Consider the following 10,000-nt stretch of genomic DNA (forward strand, 5'->3'; position numbering starts at 1 on the left):
GGGCAGGTGCCAAAAACCTTTACCAGATACATCCATAAAGCATCGCTCCTTAAATCCATACCTGCTGTTCAGGCAGGGTGTACTGGCTCACACATTCGGCCTGTTTATTCTTAGACTCCAAGACTGTGATTTAATCTGTATCGCATTCTCGCTCCCTGCTGTCAGAGGTTTCATACGGTCTTCCAGAGCTCTTATGTAAGACTCAGAGGAGGAACTCTCTGCATGTGCAAAGCTGCTGACATTTCGTCTCATCTGTTTTTGGAAACTTTACAGGGTCCCGCTGAAACCAGTGCACAAACCTAAAGGAATATTTTGGCATTTTGGGGAATACGTTCATTTGCGTGATGGTGTAGAGTTGCTGGTATGGGGATGTGGTTACCTGTGGACAGAGCCACGCTTGCTGTTTCCCCCTGTTTCCAGTCTTTATTCTAAGCTAAGTAATATAACCTCTGCCAGAAAGCGAATAAGCATATTTCCCAAAACGCCAAACCTTTAAACTTAAAATATTCTCAAACTGATAAGATCCTCTGGTCCTATCCTCATTTTCAGCCTTAAGAGCACCCAGTTTCCCATGCAGTAAATGGTCAGCCTCAGACATCACATCAGCCTACGAACCTAGAGTTGTACAAATCCACATTTTAATTCAACACCTACAAGAATATGAACATTTGAGTGCAGTATTTGTGAAATTCATTATTTCATCATTTATGATGAAACTGCATCACATTTAATCATCAAACACCCGAAAACATCTCGCCGTTGAATAACATGTGATCTCATTATACTCAAGGTTACACTGCAGTCAAAATACTCTTGTCTCTAACATACGTGTACATTCTCAGCTGTCCTCAGGCCACATTTTAACCCATGCTGCTTTCATTTTCCCTTATGGGTTCCATAAAGAAAGACAGATGGCAACACATCTGAGAAGTAAGCATCATTTAATTTCAAGTACCCGGTGCTCAGAGACAAAATAATCTCCGTAAAGCTCAACTCTGTCTCACCCCAAGGAACTTCAGTGTGATTCCAGCCTTCTGCAGTCGACAAAATGTAGTATCAAAAATATCACACGGTAACATGGTGAAATGAAATTGTAAAGTGAAGAGAGTCTGGAGTTTTCTCTTATAAGCAGGTTGTTTGCCATCCCATCGCAGCAGAGCCATCGAGACAGCACAAAGCACAAGCTGAAAGGCTTCGGATTTAAACCCGCCCTGCATTCTGCAAATCTCTCAGTTGTCTGTTTCTTTTAGGGCCGCTGAATGGTGACAATTATATACTTTGTTCAGCCGAAGTGAGTCCTGCTTGTTTGAGAATGCCTAAGCTGACGTTATTCTCACCGAAAACCTTAAATATTTGCTGATGTAGAAGGAAGAGCAGCTGAACAGATGTGAATGTCTGAATTTCAGCAGACTGAAGTTGGATTTATCTTAAGGAATCTGTGATTTTTCTTCTTCTTCTGTCAACACAGTGATCATGACATAGTGGTCAAATTTATAATTGTGAAATATAGGTTTCACAGAGTGGGATTCTTTTCATGAAGGAAACTAATAAGAAAGCTTATGAAATATGTTGTAAAAGTTGAAATCCTTCTCTCAGTGATTTCGTTTTTAACCCTCAGTAAGACATAAATCATATGTCTAAATCCAAACTGTTCAGCAAACAAAGACGAAAGGTTCAACTGAATTTCATTTGATTCTTTTCAGTTTCATCTACAAGACCTTTGAAATGGCTGGGGAGAAATACTTAGTGCAGTCCAGGAAGTAAACAGGTCATTGCAGTCCCCCAAAAATGCAAAAGCCATATTTGAGCTAAAAAAATAAAACATGTGCAACCAGTTGTGGAGTTAGACTCGAAGGAATTTAGCAGCTCAGAGCCTTAAAGATGAGATGTTAAAAACAAGTTTGCAGCTACTGTACACACACTGCCTGTACTGTATGATTTCTCTTTGACTCACAGAAACCGTGGGACCCCTGCAGGAAGCTGTTATACTCAGAGAAACTTACCGTCTTCTTGGTTGATGCTCTTGTTCCCATCGAGGCGCTGCGAGGAGCGGAGGACCTGTCCTGGCTCGGACATTCCCCTCTGTCTGGTCGTTGGAGAACTTGGTGGTTCAGGGCTTGGTTCAACGTGGACTTTGAAACGGCACCACTCTGCAATAACATCGCAACAACAATCAAAGATCGGGTCCGTCTCTGTCCGGCCGAGCAGGCTGGGACAGGATGGTCTCAACGGTGGCCAGCGGAAAAGACAACAAGAGGCTGAGGTCAACTGCTGGGGAAGTGAAATCTCCACTCTCAATACACAAAAGAGCCCGTATGTGCGGATCTTCTTTTGAGAGGACAGAGATTATGACCTCGTCAGATATCCCAGTAAAGATGTCTTGTCCTGCCCAGTCGCCTGTCATTACTTAAAGCAAGTAATAGTGAATGCCTGGGATGGTTATGCAGATGCCTGGGAGGCATGTGAGCCTCTCTCAACCATTCCTAATGGACCAAATCATACAAACTCCCTTCAGTACAATAGCTCGTCTGTGCGGTACATACATATGGACGCCGAAAGAGCACTTTTGTTCCCAAATGCTAACTCTGGTGGGATATTTCATGAAACATGCCACCATGAAAAGACCCCTTTTTTTTTTTTTTAGGGACAGAGCTGCTTGGTCCCAGTCGCAAAACCTCAAACGTACAATGGCTGTCTGTTCCTGCCGCACCATTCTGACCCGGCTAAAGCCCCGTACACTCCAGTATCACATCTAAGAGCGGCAGACCTACATCATGAAACAGACTCAAGTCAGAAGGACACTATAAGATGGCCTGACAAAGCGCGTAGTGTTGCAGACAGACTATATCCTCATATGTCACAAGTCCCAGACACAGTTATACGACTCACAAGAGATCAGCGTACTGGATCTCCTCTCTCACATACTGGGTCTATGGATTAGAGAGAGCTTGTTTGAATCCAAACCTGATGTAGAACACTTTTACAGCTCAGCAGGACATAAAGTTACGATGAACACCTGTTTCTCACAGGTCCAAATAATCCATCAGGACTTTATCCCCACAGAGCAAAGTAAATTGATTTCGGCGAAGTTTACAAGCATGACCAAGAATGCAGCGTTCAATTCACAGGAATGTGTACAGTATCAACCGTGACAGTACGCATACCATTATGCACCGCATGCTGCTTTATAACACAGTTCATTTCTGCGTTTATATCAAAGTATAAGGTACAAAGCTCTTGTCAAACCCCTTAGTTAGGGGGTATGGCGTTAACTTGAGTGACAGCAGTCATGATGCAGGGCTGCGTGAACACACTCTCACCTGTTTCTTGCGGGTGGTGCAGGGTGTGTCAGAGGGGGAGGAGTTTGCACTCAGCGCCTCCTCTATGTCTAGATTAAGCTGGTCCAGTGTCCTCATCAGCTGGCTCATTGACTCAGACCAGGGGGACTTGACCTGCTGGTAATCAGAGAAGCACTGATTTAAGCGAAGGCAAGCCACTGCTGCTATAAGAGCATTGAGCCAATAGCAGCAGGTTGATACAATTCACAAGGTATTGTTTGCAATTTGTGTATTTAAGCACAACTACTTAGTCTTGTTAAATCTTAATGATTTCATTTCATTTTGTATCATGAATTGAACCAATTTAACATAACTTCTTGTACTTTAATATCAATACATTTTTCATGTTGTGTCTCATGTTATGTGCATTTTTCAGAAAATGGCAGCATTTCTGCATTATGGAAAGTTCAATTCACAGCAATAATCAAAGGAAAAGATACTCCCTTATTTAATCACATAAACTACATTATGCACACACACGTTCTTATGTAAGCTACACACACAAAATGCTACACATGTGAGTTTTCAGTCATTTGAGGTTAACGGCAAGTAGAGCTGCTGACACATCATCAAAATCGATTAGTATCTTAATTATACGCTTCAGCTAAACCAATCAAAATCAGAAACTAATTTCTTTATCTGACTTTCAAACCCGCAGTAACAGTAATTGAAATCAGGGGTAAAATCAGGTTCATCAGTTAGTCCAGTGATTGCCTGTCATCCTCGCCAGACTTATTTAACACATGAGAGCTTTCGGTGAGATGAGAGCTCTGTCGATTTACCACACTGCCCCGAACTCAAAAAGAGTTACAGGCAAACCCCAAAAAAGTATCTTGTAAATTGCAGATGCTACATCAGTGGACTTCACTGCTGCCACACATGGAAATGTGATCTCCTCTGCTGTGTCTCAGGGTGAAAGAGCAAAGGAGGAGGGCTCCAGACATGTGTGCCCTATACAGAGCATGATGGAATTCCCTGCACTGGCTTTCACTACTCCCCAGACGCACCGTGTATATAAATAGACCGTCCCCACACAGACAGGAGCTGTGTCTGAGGAGCTGGAGGTCCAGTAAATCAGCGAGATGCTCCTCAGTCACCAAAGCATAAATGAACATTGTTAATCCTGGACGAGGGTCACACAAGCTGCTGCATGATGCATACTCTTCTACAGCATCGCTGTGGAACATTTTCAAGAATCCCAGAGTGAAATCCCAGAACTATTGAGGAGTGGATTTTCTTCTCTTGAGCTTCTCTTCCAAAGTTTTTGACACAGTAGTAATGATATTTCCTGTGAAGCCCCTCCTAGAATATGGTTGCATCAGGAAGTAGGACTGTATGGCAGCAACGAGGGTCAGATGAGGAGGTAAATGAGAATGAAAAAGTAAATTATCTAAATATGGATAAATATGGATGACATAACAGATAGCCACATCTATGTGTTTCTACAGTCAATGGTTCTTTAATATTTAATTGACTCCACCTCAATAAATAAATAAAAACTCCATTTCTGTAATTAAAACTAATTTAGCCCTGATTACCGCCAGTCACTTCTATATCAAGTCATTATTCCAATTTTAACATCAAGCCTCTCAATGCACAATCATTTCATTGAAGGGACTCGTCAATACATATTCTCATGGGAAATCCCCAAAACATCTTGCGAAGGGCGTATGACACTTGTTGTCGTATTTTCCTTGATTCACTGTCGAAAAGAGCTGGAGTCCAAATGAGGACAGGCCAACCATGTGACCTATTTTGAGAGTGTTTGCAATCCATAAACCGTTGACTTCCCATAACTGTAAATGTCATTCAGTTCAAAAAAAAGTGCGTTTGGTGACATACATCTCTGTAAATATGTCTTTATTTGGCATATTATGCCTTTCTACAGCTGTGAACATGAAAATCATTCTTCGTGAAGCAACACCTCTATATCATATAACAAGTTAAGGCACTGACAGACTTATATTATGTTGTATTCTCCCTAAATTGGGAGGAATTAAGTGACCAGACACCAGACGGTCCATTTACTCCGCTGACCACCCAGTGTCAGCTGACTGACTCTGCACTGGGAGAGAATGCCTTTTACCACTCAATCTCTCAGGAATGACCTAAATCTGGCCAATCCCCTGCTGACCCCTGAGGCCTGAGGGGTCACCTGGGGTCACTGAGAGGAAAACAAAATGCTACGCTTCTCTGCTATGTCTGCCTTCCAAGCTGACCAGGGAATATAACAGGTTTGACATGGGATCAGTATGTTTAAACAGCTCAATCCTCTGTGTCTGCTCAACAAATATAAGGCCTTCACATACTTTCTATAGAAGACTGATCAATAACAAATCCACTCCATTCTCACGCTACCGCTACCCCTGTAATAAGTAAGACAAGGATACTGTAGATGAACCTTTGCTCAAACGTTCCTCTCCATGTAAGCCTTATAATAGGATTCTAGTTCAAAGATATGAGCACTGTTTTCCGGAAAGTCCTCCTACACACTTTAAGTTTCTGTTTCCATCTTAACAAGATATTTTCCAGGGAGCATCGAAGTGTCATCGCAGATAAAAGGACAAGACTCTTGTTCCAATTGTTGAAATAAGAGACATGAATACTTCCTTCTATATTGTAATTTGATACATACCTGTGAATCACAAAAATACAAAGAATGATGCCGTTTGATGAACATTTTTTGTATTTGACAAAATAATGGTGATATGGTTGGTTATATGGTCCTGTGAGCAGGAACACCAACATGGCTCTAGTTCCTGTTTATCATCATGTGACAATCTCAGATTGTTGTTGTAAGTGTCTGACAACATTATGGACAGAACCCTACAGAGAAATAAAACCTTTTCCTTTACCTTTCACTTGATCCGGCCTGTTTGTTATTGTGTCATTTGACGTGTTGCTGGAAGGCAACGGTGAGTGAGAGTTGGTGAAAGGAATGCCAGTGTTGTCAGAGTTTGTTGTGTTGAAGTAAAGAAAGTGTGGCTTAGATTTGTCTAAAAGATCTTCAATGTCATGGTTGACATTGACATAGATGATTTTGACAATGTGGATGCGACTCGAGATTTCCGAACAAGACTTCATCTGGAATCAAGCTGTAATGATGGCAAGCACCAATCCTGCTGAAGCACCCGTGAACAAGAAATTAGCCTCGAGCTTCGGTGTATGTTTGCGTGAGAAAAGATGATTGTAACTCTTCCAATCAAGAGCAAAAAACTGCACCTCAGTAATCTTTCAAGATATATGTTTGAAAAAATGCTTGATATTCTGAGTTATATGACTGAAAATGTATTTTTGTATGAGAAAAGAAAATGAAAGAAGCAGCAGATCCTGGGCGCTGGACTCCTAATTAACCCCTGGAGTCGACAAACAGAAATGCAAGAAACGGATGCCCCCATTCTGGCACATGCTCAAGCCAAATCTGGAACACATTCACACTGTCTCTTTTCAGTGACATCCCCACAAGGTGCTGGTCAGGAATGTCGGCACTTCTACTTAGAATGAGACAAATTCCAGAGAGGGCTTGACGCTCAAGTGAGACACTACCCTTGATTCATCTCTTGGTGCCTTTCCCCTCGATCCGGCCCCGGCAATTGTGTGAAGTCTTCACACCATGGCAACTGAGCTGGTATGAGTCAATCCTTTAGATAAATGCATTAATGTTATCTTCCGGGGACAACAAAATGTGAGCCCACTATAACTTTATCAGCGCAAATTGGCCACATTGTGAACCCCAACACAGCGGCTTTGACATGGAAATGAGGAGTTAAGTGTGTGAGCTCTGGGCTCGGTGCCTAGACTGCGCCACCCACAGAGAGTGCCAGCGATCACCATGGAGGTATCCAAATGTAGCAGGCGGTCATGCGAAAGGGCATCGGCTACCTGGCTACTCGGAGGAATAAATTACAGTCTTAATATCCTCCGATGCAAAACACCAACTGAACACAGCCACAACCGTGTCTGTGGAGCGGGAAGGAGAGGTGAAGGAAAGTGTATTTCTAGTGGCATTTAGTCAAAGTTGAGTTAAATGATGCAAGCAGGGGGGGAGTCATGAGATGACAACACTATGCATACAGTGCCCTCATATGGTCAATTTCAACTACTGCATCTATGTGCATTTACCCCACTTCAATATTTTCACAAAATTTAAACAGATTAAATTACAAAACTAAAACATTTAGTTCAATTGTTGTGGCAGTTTGCATTCAGATAATTTGCTCAATACGTTTTGGACTTGTTGCATTATTGATAAAAACTTATGCATGCATGAATTATGAATATTGGTCTTAATTGCTGTCATCATTTTGTAAAGTTTTACAGTGTGGGGTTGTAATAAGGATGCAGTTCAAGTGTTATTTTTATGCAAATGAATGTCCCATTCACGATGAATATTAGTACTTTGCTCGTACTTAGTGTCTTTTTCTTTCTAAGCATCGTCTTTTTAAAGAAAAATGACTTAATTAACCTCATGGCTATTTCAGTTCATTCTGCTCTCTGAAGGGGACCAGCTTCGAATGCAGACATGAACAACTTATTCTGTGGTAACAAAAACTAAATTCTTATTTACAAGTGATTAGAATATTTATTATAATATTAAATTCCATTTCTGCCAATAGATCCACCTAAATGCTACACACTGTTCCTTTAAGGTCTTTCATAAAATGATTGGCCTAATTCTTGTGGTTCTGTGGTTGGATAAGCTATCTAGTATCTAGTGTGTGTGTGTGTGTGTGTGTGTGTATAAAGTGATATGTAGCTGAGAAAAATAGCTCATTTTCACTCATATATATTTTCCATTTTTCTTTCCAGCCTGTTCCATGAAACTGTAGACTTTCCTTTAGCGATGGCCACATCGCAGTCCGCCATTATGATAACAGAGCTTGTGGTGGGATGACATGAGAAGCATTGACCTGTAGTCCTTGGATATTATTGACAACAGGCTCGCTGGATTCCATGCATTCCTCAACTTATCTCCAAGACAGCTCATTCAGAGCACAGTGTCATTCGGCACACAAAGCTGGCATTACCTCAACATCTAACCACACCAACAGACAGAGAAGCTAATCTCCACCAGCCGTTTACGACGCCCTGTTTACATGCGCACTATTATCTGCAGACTGTTTAGAAAAGGATGACAGTTATGTGTTATTGGATATGTTCCCACCAGTTGTAACGGATTTGAACATATTCATGAATGTTCACATGAGGCTTTTAAAGGTAATAAAAATCAGGGATGAGGGTTTAGACTTTAGAGGATGGTTACAACCAAGGTCAGGCAAGAGGCTGTGTGAAAAAGAGACTGAAATGTGCCTTTTGTTAAAGATTAAGAGAGCCGTTCAGTAATGGATGTTCAGTGCTCGTACGGCCTGCAATGGGATCTGTCAAAACACCGCTGCCTGCTGAGGGAGTGGAGAGAAAGCAGAGGCCGTTTGCATTCCTTCTGGATCTGCCTTTCACCGGTACAAATGTGAAGTCAGTGTACTCCTACACACTTTCAGGATACCAACTATGCATTATCTCACAGAGTAATGATGTCAGCTCAATTTCAACGGACCAAATGAAGCTGAATAATGACACAATATGTCTATTTTCTTTTAGAAACAAGGTTTTCTAGATCTCTATACACAGAGTTTTAGGTGCCTTTGACTGGAACTTTGGGTAGTTCTTTACTGAACAGCACCTGCATTAGAACTGTATTACTTTTGCCTATATTATTTTACTATCTAAAATGTTTTATTTATTTTCCCTAGCTCATGTGGATTCATTACATGTGAAACACAATTTGTATGTTAAGTAGAGATAAATTCGCAATTATGCACGCAGGGTTTTCGGACATTTTCCATGGTTTTGAGTTATTTCATGTGTGAAAATCTAAACTTACATGTGGTTTTTGTATCACATGTAAAACCAACATTTTGACATTTTACGTGCATATTTGTAAAGGGTTCCTAGTGGATGCTTTTAAATTAATAGCAGCATACCTCCTTACTGCTGGTCTCCCGCTCTGGCTCATAACCACAGTTTCTGGCCGTGTGGTTGATTTCTGCTCGGGCGCTCACAGCTCCTCTCATCTTCTGTTTGTCTTTGCCTGTGCTCCTCTGTCTGCGATTGACAGCATACTCTCTACTCTGAGGCAACTCTGAGAACACGTCATCGTCGTCCCCATCATCACCATCACCATCATTGTGATCATCGTCCTCCTCCTCCAGTGATGACTCTCCATCGTCAGAACTCTCATTGACAAAGGCATGGCCGTCAGCTGCTGAGGGGCAGGTGTAGTGTGAGAAAGTGATGGAGCTCGGTTTGTGCTTCACAATGCGTGGGAGATCCAGGACTCTCAGGCCGGGATCAGGAACAGTTGCAGGGACAGTGAGGGTAGGAGTGGAGTCAAGATTGAGGATGGGACACGGGTCCCCTTGAGGCATAAAGACATGGCCATTTGAGATTGGCTCTAACCTCTTGAAGTGTGTTTTTACACATTCGGAGTTAAAATCTATTGTCTGACCAGCATGATTCTGAACCACCTGGTCTTCTGCAACCGGAACAGGAAGCGAACAGCAGTTGCCATTTGTCCTAGGTAATGTCGACACAATGCCTACTTCATGAAGGTGGGCTGAGGCCACCGGACCAGGGTCCAAGGGTGCTTCACTGAGAAGGACTGA

The 10,000-nt window shown here is 42.0% G+C and overlaps 1 protein-coding gene across 2 annotated transcripts in view; it reads right to left on the reverse strand.

Moving 5' to 3' along the window:
- Positions 1-10,000, reverse strand: part of stard13b (StAR related lipid transfer domain containing 13b) — a 72,989-nt gene that overhangs the window by 52,385 nt on the left and 10,604 nt on the right. For both annotated transcript variants that reach the window (XM_031863778.1, XM_031863777.1), the window contains exons 2-4: positions 9,320-10,000; positions 3,321-3,455; positions 2,004-2,150 (exon numbers count right to left, since the gene is read on the reverse strand). The exon at positions 9,320-10,000 is cut by the window's right edge and continues 397 nt beyond it. In XM_031863778.1, coding sequence (XP_031719638.1) covers positions 2,004-2,150; positions 3,321-3,455; positions 9,320-10,000 — 963 coding nt within the window. The remainder of the gene's footprint in view (positions 1-2,003; positions 2,151-3,320; positions 3,456-9,319) is intronic.

Source organism: Anarrhichthys ocellatus, unplaced genomic scaffold, assembly GCF_004355925.1.
Source record: "Anarrhichthys ocellatus isolate YVR2014 unplaced genomic scaffold, GSC_Weel_1.0 scaffold29, whole genome shotgun sequence".
Classification (NCBI taxonomy): domain Eukaryota; kingdom Metazoa; phylum Chordata; class Actinopteri; order Perciformes; family Anarhichadidae; genus Anarrhichthys; species Anarrhichthys ocellatus.